Genomic DNA, 16861 nt, shown 5'->3' with positions numbered 1-16861 from the left:
TATTTCTGCACCACCAGGCCATATGCTAGGCAGTCTGCAGAAAGGAAGGACTACTGTTCCTCTGCTGAGCATCTAACTGACATCTGCCCCCACAAACAGGGGCTTGTGCAGAGGAGCGAAGCGCCACCAGGGGCTAACATAGACTTACATTTTCTAGAGTAGCCTTAACTTCTTTGTGATTCTGGAAAATGAGCCGCATCAGCTCTTTACATCACATTTCTGTGTGTAATGCTCCATGAACCTTTCCCTTTCCTCAGAAAAGCCCCCTGGCTCTGACATTTGAGGCCATATTCCTCGGTTTCACCCTTTACTTCCTCAACCGCTAAGGAGATCTGATCTCTGCCTCAGAGTTTCAGATAAAAGACAAACCATCATATGTATTCCCTCCGGACCATTTTGCTTCTTTCTTACTAAAAAATATTTCTTTACAATAAAGCTGAAAAAGTTCCTCACACCACCTTGGAGGTTAGGCAGTGTTCACTATGCAGATGGCATTGGATAAGAAAGCTGAGTCGGGTTCCTGGTCTTGTTTATTCGCTGCAGCTCTCTCATTATGTAAATTAGCCGTTGGCTTGTAGCTGAGCCTCCATTCAGCGAGGACAATGCAGCACACGAGTCCTCGAACACACACGGGCCTCTGAAAGCCTCATCTGCCGGTTCCCATCAGCCGCTTCACTTACAGGCTCTAACTCCTGCAGAAAGATGACTTTGTTCGTTGTTTTCACCTCGCATTGGGCGCAAAACGCTGAAGAGAATTATAAAGCAGTAAAAAAAATACAGACTTTTTTTAAATTATTCCATCCACTTTAAAGATATTTCTCTGTTCAGTGTTTTCAGGGATCTGAGTTTGTGTGGAGGATCACAGAGCAGAGCGGTGGCTCGACCTTCCAGCTAACGTTACCAGTAGGATTTATAAAGAGCGTTTTATCCAGTGTTTAACACACCGACCAGCATCTCTGAACCCCAACGCCATTATAATGTTGCATTACAAACAGGAGGAACACAGCTGGACTTATAAACACCTGCAGGTGACGTTTAAAAATGTTTAAAAAAGTATATTTATTAAAAGAAAAGAAATGTTAAGATATGTCCCTTACTCTACTTTGTACCGGTGCAGAGCCATTTTCTTCTGCTCTGTCCTCCAATCCTCAACTGCTGCCAAGAAGTTTCACCATGGTGCGACGGTTTGTTTCCCTTTGGTCAGTGATTAACAGATTAGGGCGATAATTAATTATAGAATGCTAACAAGGGCATCCAACCTGTCCAAGATTTGAGCGAGTATCTGGTCCGCCACTAAATTAGAAAGTGTGTTTCAGAGAAAAAAATCAGCTTTGGGAAGCCACAAAGAAATCTGGTTCTCAAGTTGACTGGTAACATTTCAGTGAGTCATGAAACCAGAGTACTGTTTGGGTGTAGCGGCATGCCTATACGTGAAGAGATAATTACCGTAATTCACTTTACCTGTCAGTGGTCATAATGTTATGCTTTATTGGTGCATATTCATGTTCTGCACGCTGATATATGTGGCCAATCAGATGGACTCTTATTGCTCTTGTTGCCCAAGCCTACCAAGACGACAGCATCGGAGACACTGAAGCTGTTGACACCTTTAATTTATGTGAACTGATGAATATTTATGATCAAAATCTGCAAATAACAGTAAAGATATGATATTCTGGGATCTATCGCTCCTTTGCAGTTGATGGCTCAGTATTTGCTCTTCTTCCTAAGGCCGCTCTGAGGTCAGGAAAACAGGCGAGCGATGAAAGACCCCGGGGGCAACGCTTCTAACGCGTCGAAAGAAGGAAGCAGGGGCAGAAAGTTCTCAGGAATCATCAGAAGGATTTATTATATGTGACAGGAGCTCATCGAATGGGGGGGGGTGGGAGGAGCTGAGATGATTTAGTTCGTTCACACCTCTGCAAGCTCGCTGGCAGCGGTTCGAGATTCCCCTCAGAGAGTGAGGAGAGGTATCCATGCAGCGAGTCTGTTTCTGCCGGATCCTGCTTTGTGGCGACAAGTTTGGATTCCATATATATATATATATATATATATATATATATATATAGCCATGCTTTTAAAGGTGTCTGGTGTGGGAACATCTCATTTGCGTCGGGTACCTGGTGATTGATTATACTTTCCTTCAAATGGGGCAGATCAGATATTGTGGACGTTGGCAGCAGAGTTTCAGAGTGACTGAAGCCGTCCCCATAGGCCTGAAATCCAGCGAGCCACAAAGGTCGTCTAATATATCGTGTTCCCTGCGCTAGCTGTCACTCTCACACTCACACACACTTGGGCACACAGCAAGACTTTGCTCGACACGGGGGAGCGGGGCTGAGTAATTCCAGCTGTTGTGCAGCCTGCAGGACTCGGATTGCATGAGTCAGTCACAGCGGCGCTTTAATCAAGAAGGGCGGCCTCTGCGTGGGTCCGTCCTGCAGGACGATGGGACGGAGGCTGATTGGAAACCCTCCAGGCTGCAGACACCTCTCCACCGGGCCGACCCCGGGTGGGAACGGGTCTAATCCAGCTGCCAGCACAAGCGAGCCGGAGCAGTTCATTTAGTTTGAATGAAAACATGGTGTCCGGGGGGGGGGGGGGGGGCAATCTCTGTCACCTATCAGGAACGCGGACATTCTGAGGTTTGGTGGGAACATCAAAGAGCTGCTGCAGAGCTTTTCCTCAGGGAGGGATTGGATTATGTGGGATCTCCTGACGGCAGAGTAACATCTCATCAAGCCATCTGAAAGCTGAAATTCACTGTCGCTCTAAAAGACTGGCAGAGGAAATCAGCCAAAAACGATAAAACCTTTACAGTCTGATTGATCTACTATACATCTGATACCGGCTTTATCTCTGATGTCTGACTGATGATGAACGGCGTCACCTCTGACAGTAAAAGTAGATTTTCCCGTTGCTCCATCAATCTCGCATCGTTTTTAATCTGTTCTTCATTTGCTGTTATCAGTTTTCCTCTCTCTCTCTCTCTCTCTCTCTCTCTCTCTCTCTCTCTCTCTCTCTCTCTCTTTCTCTCTCTCTCTTTTTCTTGTCTTTATATTATAAAACAACCAAACTCTTGATGAAGCTGCTTTCATTCACCCCTTGTCCTGGTTTTGTTTGTAGAAAAATGGCAGAAAGTGAGACATCCGCCCCCCATTAGGATCTTTAATTGCCACTGAATGGAAATGTAGGAATTGTTACACAAAGATCTTAGCTAAAAAAATAAAAATAAAGAAAAAAGAGCAACATTTATTACTTCCTATGATCCATATGAAGTGCACATTCTACTGTTGATGTTAAAATTGCGTTTCAGTGACTATATTATGATAAATATTGCATATATATGAGATGTGTTGTAACGGGGGGTAAATTTTGTGCATATTTTAGTTCGACCTTATTTTGTTTTTGCCTTCAGTCTGAATCTCTAATAAAATCCTGATCGGAGTTCTAAAATGGAGACATGGAGGACAAAATATCACAGTGTTTTTTTTTCTGTGATGAATGCTGTTAGTAATTCTCACAATATGGTTTCAAATTACCCTAAAAGGTGGCAGGCTATCTGCTCCGATACAAACTTAAATTAAAAAAAACGTAAACGAGTAATAACACAGTTATAACTAATGGGATTTATTTCACACGGTTGTCATAAACTGCACAATGAATCTGCTTAAACTTCATAAACTCTGCCATGAACTCTGCTGACATGCAGTCATGCAGGGTGACAGAAAACCAGCACAGAGAGGAGAAACCATGATTCCAAATGCGATTAACACAAACTCAGCGTTTGCCTCGGCAGCAATGATTCTCCTTCCTAAAGGCGGCACGCATCACATGGGCCCTCCAATAAAAACACACAAAGATGAAAACGCAGGGTTTTTTTGGGGGGGTTTTTTTGGCAGGAAGACATTTTCAGGAAATGTACAGTTGTAAAAACCTCAGCACATCAAGCGAAACCCATTTAACAGCTTTGTGTTTCTTGGCCAAGGGAATATTTCTGGGGGTGGAAACTCAGACAAAGATGACCCACCAGAATTTGCATTATTTGGCATTTGGAGTCAGTTTTAAATGACTGACTATTGTTGTGCGTGGGTAACCATGGTGAATGATGAAGAACTATGTGCCGTGCCCTGTTTTTCTAAACGTCTCTGTGATGAAACGAAGCGGGTCTATTCTCAGAACCGTCCATAGAGAGAATCCTGCTGGTCTCAGAATGCGTCCCGCTGGCAAATCAACACCACATATCTGCCCCCCTCCTATTTTAGAAAGTGACAAACGCCATCAGGAGTCAGAAACGGGGTGTAAATATTCTTTTTGTGATGCAGCTCAGGAAAGAGGGTGGCCAACCGCATACCGGCTCATAAATCATGTTCTAAAATTAGACAGCCTTTCGGGTCCTGTGCTGAGATGGGAATCAGAGGAACTTTGATAATCCTCTCGAGGAAATTGATTTTCAGCAGTTGCTCCGGATGGTTGGTTGTAGTTCTAAAATTAGATTTAAAATGAAGAAATTAAAATGATTAGAAAGTTTTCTAACCGGATCATGGGTGTAGATGGATGCTCCTACGGATTGTTGGAACAGGATCAGGGTGAAGGATGATGGAGAGGAGTTTTATAACACGACGGCTGGCTCTCAGCGGCTGTGATGGAAAATCACTCAGTCAAACAATATACTGTATGTACTTGATAGATTTTTCATCTTTCTATCCTATAATAAAAAGGTTTCGAGGTAGATTTGTCAAGAATGTCAATCTTTAAGGCCAAGTTTAATAATTGTAAAGCTGCACAGGGAACATGTCAGCAAATATTTATTTTAAATAAGTTCAGCAAACATGGATTTTATAGTTAAAGTTTGGGCCAACGGTATTTTTTAATAACAAAAAGCTGTCAGTCAGAAAATAAGGGGTTTCTAAAGGAAGATTCTTTTTATTTATGTTTTTTTTCTGGGTTGCATTTGTTTTGCAGCTTGAATCCAAACAACCAGTCTGTAGTTATTAGAAGAGAAAAAAAACAGCTTTAGAGAAAATTAATTTTGACGTCCAATTCAAGTTTTCATAATCCACCACTTCCAGATTTTGTTTTGTTTGTTTCCAGTTTGTTCTGTTTGCTGCGCTTCCACATTTTCCTTTCTGTGTATGTTGGCATATATAAAACTTGTATGACTCTGCTTATTGGGACGAGGGATGTGAACTTCACAGGGTCTTACTGCATCAGGACTGGGTACCTAACTTTCTTTGTAGCACCACTGTGTCACTGTGTACCATTAGCTGGAATAATCAGAAAGAGGACTAGGTGCAGTTAGTTCAAGCACTCAACATGCCGAGGTGTGCTGTGAATGTCAGTGCAGACTGAGCATCTGCATGACGTAACATTAGATTAAGTAACTCTGTTATTGGTCATACCTGCGATGCTTCAGCATCTCTTGCAATCAGTCTGTAATACCTGTGTGTGTGTGTGTGGGGGGTGGGGTGGGGGGGGGGGGGGGGGGCGAGGCTGGGTTAGGGTTATATGGCGTTTCAGACTTTCGAGGCTCGAGCACCTGATTAATTTTGATACATACGAAGGATGCAATGGATCCTGAGTTAGCTGGAGTTCAAATTCTGTCCTGTCAGAGTGTCAGACGTGAAGACGGGTGATGCTGGAGTGTTATTCATATAATGCTGCCAATCTTCCTCATCTTTATTGAAGACAGATATGTATCAATGTGAATGGGCAGTTTAAAACCTGCATGGTCGAGTATTTATTTATTTTGGCAGAGTTTTTGTTAAATTGAAATTCAAAGCCACCTTCCTGCTTTTCCTACTGAACGTCTGAAAATAAAGTGATCAAGCTCATTGAACAAAACTCAACAGTAAAGAAATGAGTTTATTACGCTACTAAACCAAAACATCAACTTGTCCCCACTGAGTTCTGAATGCAAAGTACCTGCTTCTAGTTGTAGAAATAAACTACAAAGTTTGAGTTTTAACTAATACTTCTAGCATTTTATTGCTATCTTATCCAGTAAGTGTTTTTTTTCTATTGTTAAAGTACAATAAGTTCAGCTGTCAGAGCAAGTTTTCTGCCTAGAATGTGACAGTGAGTGTTCTTCACGTCACCATGCTGGCTGTAATAATCTGCCTGCATCTGAGATTTTGTCGAGGAATAAGTCTTAACGAGCTTTTTTAACGTTATGATTGAGTTTATCTGTGCTGAGGTCCTAGCAGGCTCATCGTTATCAGCTAAAATGTGCCGGCGACCTAAAGGGGCCGACCTTTTGGAGACTGACGCAGCCTTTGGCCGGACCCTTTCTTGAGTTTTCTCTGCAGCATGCTGCGTTTTCTTCAAGACCCGCGTTCAAAGCCGGCCCGGGCCCGATCAGGGTCTTCAAATTGGCCTAAGGCAAAACCTCCGGCACAAAGACCCTTCTGAGTCCATCTCTTCCTTTTCTACATCTCTCTCTTTGCTCCAGTGTTATCTGTTCGGTGCAAAAGCTCCCCGGATATCCTCCTCTACCTCCTGTCTTCTCGGCTAATCCCACCTGAACACTTCCCTTTACATCCACACATGTCATCTCTTTTCCTCTCCTGTCTCGGCGAGATCTCTCTTTTTCTCTGCAGACATCAGATGAAACCCTCCAGAGTTGGATAAAGATAAACCCTGTGAGATAGACTGTGAGCGTGAGAGAGAGTAAATCCCTCCCCAAAGCCCCCCCCCCCCCCCCGTCGCTCTCAAACACCAGCTCAAACCCCTGGCACGTTCCGTCTGCTCAGGCTCGCAAAGCCACTAAAGCCGGCCAGCCTCTCCCTCCGTCCGGCATGAACTAACCTGCTCCACTGCTATTCCCCAATCAAAAGCATTTAGAGCATGAGCCGAAGCCTCTGTGGGCCGAAATAGGCCCAAAAATCCCTCTTGTCCGTGTGTTTGCTGCGGATTAACCCAACAGGTGCTTAATTACTGAAATGCTCACTGGAAAGACGGAGAAAAAAAGAGTCCCTCTGCTTTGTTGGGTTTTAAAGTAGAGTTTTTAAAGTATCTCCTGGAGATTGGGTCCCTGGCGAATGAGGCTGAGCAACTGCCAGTGTTTGAATTTGAAAGGGACCAATAGCACCAGAGGGATTGTACGGGCTAAAAGGCAGGTGCACCAGCGATTAGCGGGCAGCAGCTGGTTGGGTCACACACATGCAGGCTGTGCACCAACACACTCCTTTATGAGGGCGTGGTAAAAGTTATGCAGCCCCCCCCCCCACCCCCGGCTGTCCTCCGAGCTGAGAGGAAGGGTCTGGTGCTCGTTGAGCAAAGCGTTTCCCCGTCTCAGAAAGACGAACGAGGTTTGAAATGACTTCCCTTTGAAAAACCAAAGAGGAAAAAAAAAAAGATAAAGGAAAGGATGTGAAAGGGAACATAAAACCTCACAGAAGCTTTTTGAAACATAAAACATGAGAGACTGCGGGGTTTTTTTCTTCTTCTTCTTTTTTTTCTTAGGAGCTAATGCGTCGTTTGGTTTGTGTTCACACGTCCTGACTTTGACTCAAGGCGGTGCTGACATGCAGAAAGGACAGGGAGGCGATTTGTCTCTGCCTCCTCCTTTCAACATAAATCCAGGAATGGGAGCGGCAGCACCGGCCCCTTCCATCAGAGAGGACTCCTCTCTACATCAGATGTGTCATCATGGCATATCCAGTCCCTGCTGCGAGTCCCGGAGCTCTCTGACTAACTCCGTCCCATCCTAATTCAGTTTGTGATGGAGTGACGGGCAGCGGAGTGACGGCAGGCTCCAAAGGACTCGCATCATCTCTTCTGGTGATGCAGGTTGACGGAGAGCCTTTGCTCATCAGCATACATCACTAAGGTTGTTTCTCCTCCTATAAATGGTGTACTTAGCAGCAATACAGCACTTTGAAAAAGTAGTCATACCTGCGCTTTCCCCACAGTTTGTCAGGTTACAACCACAAACCTCATTTTATGCAAAGTGCATTTTATCAGGATTTGGTGAGATTAACCAACACAGAGTAGTGAATATTTGGGAAGCAAAAATACATTTTTACCTGTTATTCATTGTAAAATAACTCCATCTCTGTCACTTTGTAAGGAAATGAAAGAGGATATGCTGTATTAATCTACGTCTGGACTTTGACTAGACCATTCTAGTATGCTTCATATATGCTTTGAAGCTTCAAGCAGAACTTTTTGAGGCATTTTTACAGCAGTGGCTTTCAATTTGCCACTTTTCCATAAAACTCAGACGTTTAGAATGCAAACCTGTTGTCCTGTCAGCAGAATCTCTGCAGCTCCTCCAGAGCCACCACGGTCCTCCTGCTTCTCTGATCAATGCTCTCCTGATCCAGCCTGTCAGTCCAGGTGGATGTCCATGTCCTGGTAGGTCTGCAGGAGGTCCATCCTCTCTCCAGGTCCAGATGATGGATCCATCAGAGCTCTGGGAGGTTCTGTAGAACCTGAACTCTGCTGTAAACTGGACCAGAACCTCCTCCCTGACCTGTCTGCTGGGTCCCTTGGTCTTTATAATGATGTTTGTTCTCTAATCAAACTCACAGGAAGACAAATTACCGTACTGGATTTTATTTTTTGGTTTCAGAGTTAAGGGAGATTTGGATTTTCTGGTTGTTAAAGGAAGAAAAGCGGGGGAGATTTATTTTTTTTGCCGGGTGCTGTGTATGCTTGCAGGTTGAACTTAACCAAGTTTTCCTCTAATGTCAACTGAGGCTGGATGGACAGCAGAGGAAATAGATGATATTCAACCCAGTAAAGTTCTGCTTCCCTTTGGGAGTGTTAACGGCCGCTCACTTCAGAGCAGAGAGGTGTTTAATGGTTGATTAGCAGTCTCTGGGAGCTACCCTGTGCACCAAGGGTGCAGTCCTCTCCATTCAAAGCGGCTCTGTAATCTGTTAACACAATTAAAAGGCCGGAGTCCCATTACAGATTAATCACAGAGTTTGCCGCTCTGGGCTGGCAGCTAACATTAAATGACGGCCAACGTGACTTTGATGGAGCGTTGCTGCCGTCTAATCTTTCCACTGAACAAGACTTCATCAGACGGGATTTCAGCCACGGCGCATAAAACTCAGAGGATCAAACACAGAGGAGGCTGCTGCCGGCTCCAGTTCCCTTTTACACATTTACAGCATCAAGCTTGACGTTAGTCTCTACCTTTCAGAAAGAGCCGAGGAATCAACATGAGCTGAATATATAGACATGCCTCTAACTTAGACGGGTACATGTAGGCCGCCCAAGATTAAATGAATCTGTAGTTTGCATTAAATTGCTTTTAGCATTCAGAGTGAGTTTATCTTTTTAGGTTAAGAAAATGTGCTTTTTTAATTGTATCTTCTTGGAAACTCTAAAACTCTCACATTACTGCAGATGTGTACCATTGTGTGACAGAGTACTGCCATACCCATCAGTCTTTTCTCTAGTACCGACAAACCAAAAAGGGGAAGCTAGCTTATGTCAGCTAACAAATTTTATTCACGAGCAACACACAGAGTCAAAGCTGATCTGAAAATAAACTATTTTAAAGCATTGGGTAGTTAATAAAAAAGACTGTTCCCTCTAAAAACCCTGAACTTCTGAAAACTAGAACTCTTCCTGGAAACTAAAGTCAAATTAAAGTTTTTGGTCTGATTTATATCCAAATGAACGAGCGTTGTGCCGTGTTGGGCTTCCTTCAGATTATAGAGGCACAAATCTTCTTTTGCTTTTGGGGCAAATAAGGAAAAAGCTTTAAAATTGTGGCAGATGGACAATCATACTGATCCTGATTCTGGTTCTGTGGAAGGTTTCTTCCATTTAAACGGCAGTTGCTCCTTTCCTCTGTTGCCCAACGCTTATCTTACTCAGGATGAGTAAAATAAGCTAGATTTTTCCCTGAACAACGTATATTTTCCTGTTATAGACTGTAGTTTGCTATTATGCTTGCTTTTACTTGTCTCCCTGTTTTTTACACGATGCAAACGCTGGAATCCAAAGTCAAATTCCTTGGCTGAACCCACAAACTTGGCTGATTGCTGCAAAGTCAGTGAAATAATTTGAAACATCTAATCACAGCATAAATATCTCTTTTGTCTGTTCTGAAGGACGTTGCTCTTGTGGTTCTTTCAGATGCAGCTTTGCAAACCTGAGCTGTGCTGCTTTCTCCTGCAGCTTTACCAAACTATCCAGACTTCTTTTGTCTTTTTTTCTAATTTCTTTTACATTTAGCGTGCTAACTGAAGCAGCTAGAGTCTGTTTGTTTTTTCATTTCTTTAATTATTTTGTACTCTGGCATTGGGGCGAATATGCTGGGAGGTCCATTGCTGTGAAGAATAGCAGCTGTCTTAAATTTCAGAAATTGTGAATAATAGTTCCTCATGTTAAATAAATCACTTTAAATAGTTTATCAATTCAATTCAATTCAATTTTATTTATATAGCGCCAAATCATGAAACATGTCATCTTAAGGCACTTTACAAAGTCAAATTCAATCATATTATACAGATTGGGTCAGATTATACAGATTGGTCAAAAAATGTCCTATATAAGGAAACCAGTTGATTGCATCAAAGTCCCGACAAGCAGCATTCACTCCTGGGGAAGCGTAGAGCCACAGGAAGAGTCGTCTGCATTGTACATGGCTTTGCTGCAATCCCTCATACTGAGCAAGCATGAAGCGACAGTGGGAAGAAAAACCACCCATTAACGGGAAGGAAAAACCTCCGGCAGAACCGGGCTCAGTATGAACGGTCATCTGCCTCGACCGACTGGGGTTACAGAAGACAGAGCAGAGACACAACAAGAGAGACAAAAAAGCACAGAAGCACACATTGATCTAGTAATCTGTTCTACATTAGATGGTAGTAGCGGGTGAGCCGTCTTCTCTGGATGATGTCACAGTTAACAGAACGCCAGACCAGGTGTACCTACTATGAAGAAAAAGAGAGAGAGCAAAAAGTTAAAAGCTGAAATGACGACAGTCATTTCAATGTAATACAATGCAAAACTGGAGAACAGTAGACTGAAGAACAGTAGAAATCAGTAGAGTGAGAAAATTAGACCCTGATGTCCTCCAGCAGCCTAGGCCTATCACAGCACAACTATAGAGATAGCTCAGGGTATGAGCCACTCTAACTATAAGCTTTGTCAAAAAGGAAAGTTTTAACATTAGTCTTAAAAATAGATAGGGTGTCTGCCTCACGGACCAAAACTGGGAGTTGGTTCCACAGGAGAGGAGCCTGATAGCTAAAGGATCTGCCTCCCATTCTACTTTTAGAGACTCTAGGAACCACCAGCAGACCTGCAGTCTGAGAGCGAAGTGCTCTGTTAGGAACATACGGGGTAATCAGAGCTCTGATATATGATGGAGCTTGATTATTAAGGGCTTTATACGTTAGAAGGAGAATTTTAAATTCTATTCTTGATTTAACAGGAAGCCAATGAAGGGAAGCTAAAACAGGAGAAATATGATCCCTCTTGTTGATTTTCATCAGAACTCTTGCTGCAGCATTTTGGATCAGCTGAAGGCTTTGAACTGCATTTTGTGGACTTCCTGATAGTAAAGAATTACAATAGTCCAGCCTTGAAGTAACAAATGCATGGACTAGTTTTTCAGCATCACTCCTAGACAGAATGTTTCTAATTTTGGCGATATTCCGGAGGTGATCCATTATCTGAGGCCATGAGAATATCATTGGTGACCTTCACCAGAGCATCAGACTGATGGGGAGCAGCAACTCCTTCTGACGCCTTTTCGTCTTGGCATCGTGAAAACGCACACATTGTATGATTTAGAGCAGCAAACTGCTGCTTTTGTAAACGTGACGTTAAATTTAGATCATTCCAGACTTTTCGTTCACACCAGATTTATTTTGTCATGTGCTGGGAGGGAAATCACTGGGAACAAAATACCAACGACACAGAGTCTGAGGTATTCAGTGGTAATCATTGCCACTAGTGACAACTTTTTGTTAAAATGGTTTCCTGGAGTCATCATAAGTGGCTTCCTGTTCTGTTCTCACTGCTACCGTTCACAGCCCATCCTGCAGGCCTCATAATGAGGCTAAGAGGTTTATCTGGAGTCAGGCCACCCAGGTCCTGCTCAGATAAAGACACGCAGAGCTGACCCCGGACTGGAGGGGCTCTGCAGATGATTAGCTTCTGTTTTTCATGCATATCCTCCTCCAACCAGTCCTGGTTTACTCTCAGTGTTCGTATCCCGCGCCGCGCTCCGTTCAGCGACCAACAGCTGTCTCAGTGTTGTAATGATCTGGTGTCTGACGCATCATCGTTTACTTCTGACCCAAAGATACACGTTTAGAAACCAGGCCGGACATAGAGGGTCTGATCCAACTCAAACAGGCAGCTCAGTCACCGCCCAGCAGGCTCAGTGAAGGTATTAAAGGCGTGTTATTTGCAGCAGTTACAAGTAGAAAGTGTAAGCAACCTCTGGCCGGCTTATCAGACACACATTAGGCACACGCAGAATACTGGCAGTAACAAATGGCTCTCAGCAGGGAGATCCTGGGATGTATCTGAGACTTTACACCATTTTAGGTCACAGATAAGCGAGAACACATTATAAGTTTCTGTTATGCCATATAGTACATTTTGTAACAACATAAAGTTCGTCAGTTCAGATCAGAGGTTTTTAATTCATTTTTTTTTTGTCTCCAAGCATTTCCCCAGAAACAATGTTGAACCGTTTTACCAGACTTCACTGTAGTGCAATACACCATTAGCAACAGGACGTATGTTTATTCAACAATTCAGCAAATAAAAATCCAAAAAAAGTGTTTTATGCATTTTATTTATTCAGTGCTTTATATTCTGACACCATGAAATAAAATGAGGGCTACCAGCTTTCTGACACCATCTACAGATGCTTGTGTTTTCATCAATTTGGTTATTTATGTGCTATATGGATTTGCCATATAACACATATTTATTTGTGTTCATTAGTGTCAGAAAGGTCTTGCTATAATAATAAATCCCCCCACCTCCCCCCAGTCCTCTGTTCATCATTAAATGTCTCATTTTTACCAGTCAGTCTCTGCATTTTAGACCAAACCACATCATGACTCTGTCCTCAGAAGTCCCCTCTGCATGTTGCCACAATGTGAGGATTCTGTCCTTCAGAAGGTAGAATGGAAGCTGTTCAGAGTTAATAGGATGATGACTGGGGTTAAATACAAGATAAAGTTGGAAGACAAAATGTTAGACGCTGCAAAAGAGTTGAAACTGGGGTAAAGGTTCACCTTCATGCAGCTTAACAACTCTAAAAAATAAAGAGAATAGGTTACATCAAAGCATATTCATTTGCTAGAATGGCCTAATCAAAGTCCAGAACAGAATCCCCCTGTGAATCTATGGCTAGACTTGATAACTGATGTTCTCACAAACTCTCCTTCCAAGTGACCCAAAACTGGCAGAGAGGCACAAAAAGAAAGCTGCAGCTTTCATGGCAGCGACTGATGGTTCTACAAAGTGTTTCCTCCAGGTGCCGGATTTAAAACCCAGGTGTAATTCTCCTTCTACTCCACAGACATGAACTATGAGGTTGTTATGTGACAACATATTAAAAAAAACTGCTGACAATTAGAAATGCTTCTCACATAACTTGCTGGTGTGGTTGCACATTCGGCCCTCCGATGCTCTACTGTGACTCCTGAGTGCTGCAGACCAAAAACTGCTGCTGATCAAAACCAAAGATGGTAGGAGCTCCTTTACCGGCTGCTCTCTCTCATTCCGCTTCTGTTCTCTCCTCCTGCAGACAGTGAGATCGTTCCTCCTGACTGTCTGCGCCCACGCTCCTTCACCACGGTGCGCTCCACCTCCCTGAGGCGTGAGGCCGACGACTCCCGCCTCTCCGTCAGCCTGTGCGATCTCAACCTGCAGCAGGAGGAGCGAGGCCCCGCCCACTCCCACCGCCACACCCTCCACCTGGCCTCGGCCTCGGCGTCCTCCGCCTGCCCCATCCCCCAGAACTCCCTGAACTCCCAGCAGTCCTCGCTGCTGCCGTCCGCCCTGGAGAGCGACCTGCACTTCCACCAGCTGCGCGGCGCCCACATCAAGACGCTGGACGAGCAGACGGTGGCGCGGTCCGAGCACGCCCGGGAGGAGCGGACTCTGGTCTTCACCAACCGGCCCCTGCGCACGGGAGAGACCGTCTTCATCAAGGTGACCAAGTCCAGTCCGGTGCGCTCGGGCTCGCTGTCGTACGGCGTGACCTCCTGCGACCCGGCGGTGCTGCGCCCCAGCGACCTGCCGTACAACCCCGAGGCTCTGGTGGACAGGAAGGAGTTCTGGGCCGTGTGCCGCGTGCCGACTCCTCTGCAGAGCAGCGACATCCTGGGCTTTCTGGTCAACCAGGAGGGGGAGGTCATCCTCAGCCACAACGGCACCGACGTGGGCATGCAGGTGTGCGTGGACAACTCCCGGCCCCTCTGGATGTTCTTCGGCCTGCACGGAGCTGTGACGCAGCTGAGGATTCTGGGTAAGTGCTGGGAGCAGCCAATCACGGCAGGGAGGTTCCGGTCAGTTTGCAAGTCAATGAGGAGGAAGGTAATCAGCTACAGATCATCACTGCAAAAAGGGAACTAAAAGTAAAATGTTCTTAAAATTTGTATATTTTTCCTTGATTTGAGTAGCTAAATAAGATTATTTGCCAATGGAATTAGAATTTCTACCCCCAAAATAAGATCATTAGACATCCTGCACTTGAAATACGATGATGGAGATGAATTGTTCTTACTTTAAGTGCAAAAATCTTTTTCCATTGGCAAATAGTCTCATTTACCAGCTTCAATCAATGAAAAATACCCTCATTTCAAGAGGATTTTACCTACTTTGAGTTCCCTTTTTGCAGTGTATAAATGCTTTCGTCTTACTCATCCAGTGGTTTTAGCTCAAGTCTCCCTGATTCAGATCATCTGAATCCAAAAAGTCCAAAGTCTTCAGAGTTTAAACGTCCAAAAAAATCTCCCTAAAACACTCCATCTCCTGTTTACCTCTACTTCTTAATTTAAAATTGTATTTCCTCTCAGAGCTTTAATCCTTATTGCTTGTAAAATTTGAAGTTTGATCAGTGAGATTACGCTGAAGGACAGGATGGACATCAGATTGGTTAATGACTTTATCCATCTGAACTGCCTTTCTCAATAATCCGGATATTCAGGTGATTAGTAGATTTTATTCTGTCATTAGAGTTTTACAAACCTCAGCTAGACATGCTTCAGTCAAACCTGGACCAGAATGTTCGACACTTGTACTGTAGATCATTTTAAACAACTTTTGAGGAAAGTTATTGAGTGCATCTGGCACAGAGGGCTCCTTTGGGGATGGTGCATTCCTGATGCTGTAGTCCGTGATCCGCCTGATGCCCTTCCACATGCGCCGGGGGTCGCTGGTGGTGAAGTGACCCTGAACTTTTTGGGCATATGTGGCTTTGGCCCGTGCGACGCCTGCAGTCAGTCCTTTCCTCGCCTCTCTGAGCGCTGATGCCTCGCCTGTTCTGAACGCAGCATCCCTAGATGTCAGCAGAGCTCTCAGTTCAGCATTCAGCCGATGGTACTGTCCTGGTGGTGGTGACATCATCGGCACACCTGGAGATCAAGCCAAGAACAGAGGAGGCGTATTCCTCCGAGTCCACCTCACCTTCATATGGAGCCGTCGTGAAAACAGTCCTGGAGCACAAAGGTTACCCACAGCGACTGTCTTCATGTTGGCCTAATGAGTCCGTCTCATCAGCCGACGGTACGCTGGCACCAGCAGGATGGAGATGTGGTCGGAGAGGTCCTCACAGTCCAGAGCGTTGTCTCCCCGCCTGGGAGTGGTGACACGCTGGAGTGTCTGTCAGTTCCATGTGATTAAAGTCCACAGCAATAATCCACATTGCAAGTTGTGGCATTATGCAGCCCTTGTTTCAGCTTAAGAGCTGGACGTGTTGTTGCATTTCTGGTATTATTTTTGGCTCTTTTTGCTTTATTGATACAAATCATCGACGTCTGCACTGATGTTGTATTAAGTGTTGGTAAATCTCTAGCTTTAGAAAAAGCTACATATGTATAACAACACAATAAGCTGAGTCGACTCAGGCAACGTAGACAAATGCTAAGGAAGCCCAGGCCTCCAGGGGGCGCAACAAAAAGAATTCACCTACAATAAAATCTTAAAACAAGTTATTACTATTAACCCTTAGTAGGAAAACCTAACATGGATTAAAATGTAAAGTAATGTCCAGTTAAAATCACATCAGTGTTGTCACATGACAACGTCACTGATGACTTTGCTGGGTGGAAACCTCGGAAAGTGCCGCTGTCGCAGGAGGTGAGGTTGAGTAGATGGTGACACGGTTTATCAGTCTAGTGAATGCAGTGATAAAAATCACCACTACAGCTCTGGAAAATGCCCTTTTGTGCCTAGTTTTCCCAATGGTTATATGGAGATATTATAAGTGGGTTTTGTATTATTTGCATTGTGTAAATCTCTCTGGTTGCTTTGTGCAGACTGTGGGGTTATTTATATTTGATGCTGATTGTTGTATTTATAATTATTTATTCCTAGCCTAGCTGTAAGTAAGGAATAAAATATCCTGCTATTAAGGAATCATTTGAAACAGAAAGAAGAAGTCCTACTCTGGAAACACTTCATCTTCATATCATTAGCCTTCTACGTCTCCCTAACAAGAGAAAAGGTTTTCCTCTCATATCCCAGACTTCCTCTTTGGATAATCCCACTTTGGAAGAATAAACGACGTGGGGAATAACCATCCCTCTTTCTGCAGGACATGTCCTGGGTTAGGAGCTAGAAGATCGATATATGGATCCTGGTTTGGCCCAGCGCTGTGGTGATGAGACCTCCCTCCTTAATTAATACACTTAGCCTCCTCTGG

At 44.1% G+C, this 16861-nt stretch overlaps 1 protein-coding gene across 2 annotated transcripts in view; it reads left to right on the top strand.

Moving 5' to 3' along the window:
- neurl1aa (neuralized E3 ubiquitin protein ligase 1Aa) overlaps positions 1 to 16861 on the top strand; it is an 84883-nt gene that overhangs the window by 52265 nt on the left and 15757 nt on the right. For both annotated transcript variants that reach the window (XM_036137615.1, XM_012876669.3), the window contains exon 4: positions 13742 to 14464. In XM_036137615.1, the coding sequence (XP_035993508.1) occupies positions 13742 to 14464 (723 nt within the window). The remainder of the gene's footprint in view (positions 1 to 13741; positions 14465 to 16861) is intronic.

The sequence above is a fragment of the Fundulus heteroclitus genome, chromosome 5 (assembly GCF_011125445.2).
Source record: "Fundulus heteroclitus isolate FHET01 chromosome 5, MU-UCD_Fhet_4.1, whole genome shotgun sequence".
NCBI classification, from domain to species: Eukaryota; Metazoa; Chordata; class Actinopteri; order Cyprinodontiformes; family Fundulidae; genus Fundulus; species Fundulus heteroclitus.
Note: the sequence above shows the minus strand (reverse complement) of the source record. Positions and strands in the feature narration are given on the sequence as shown.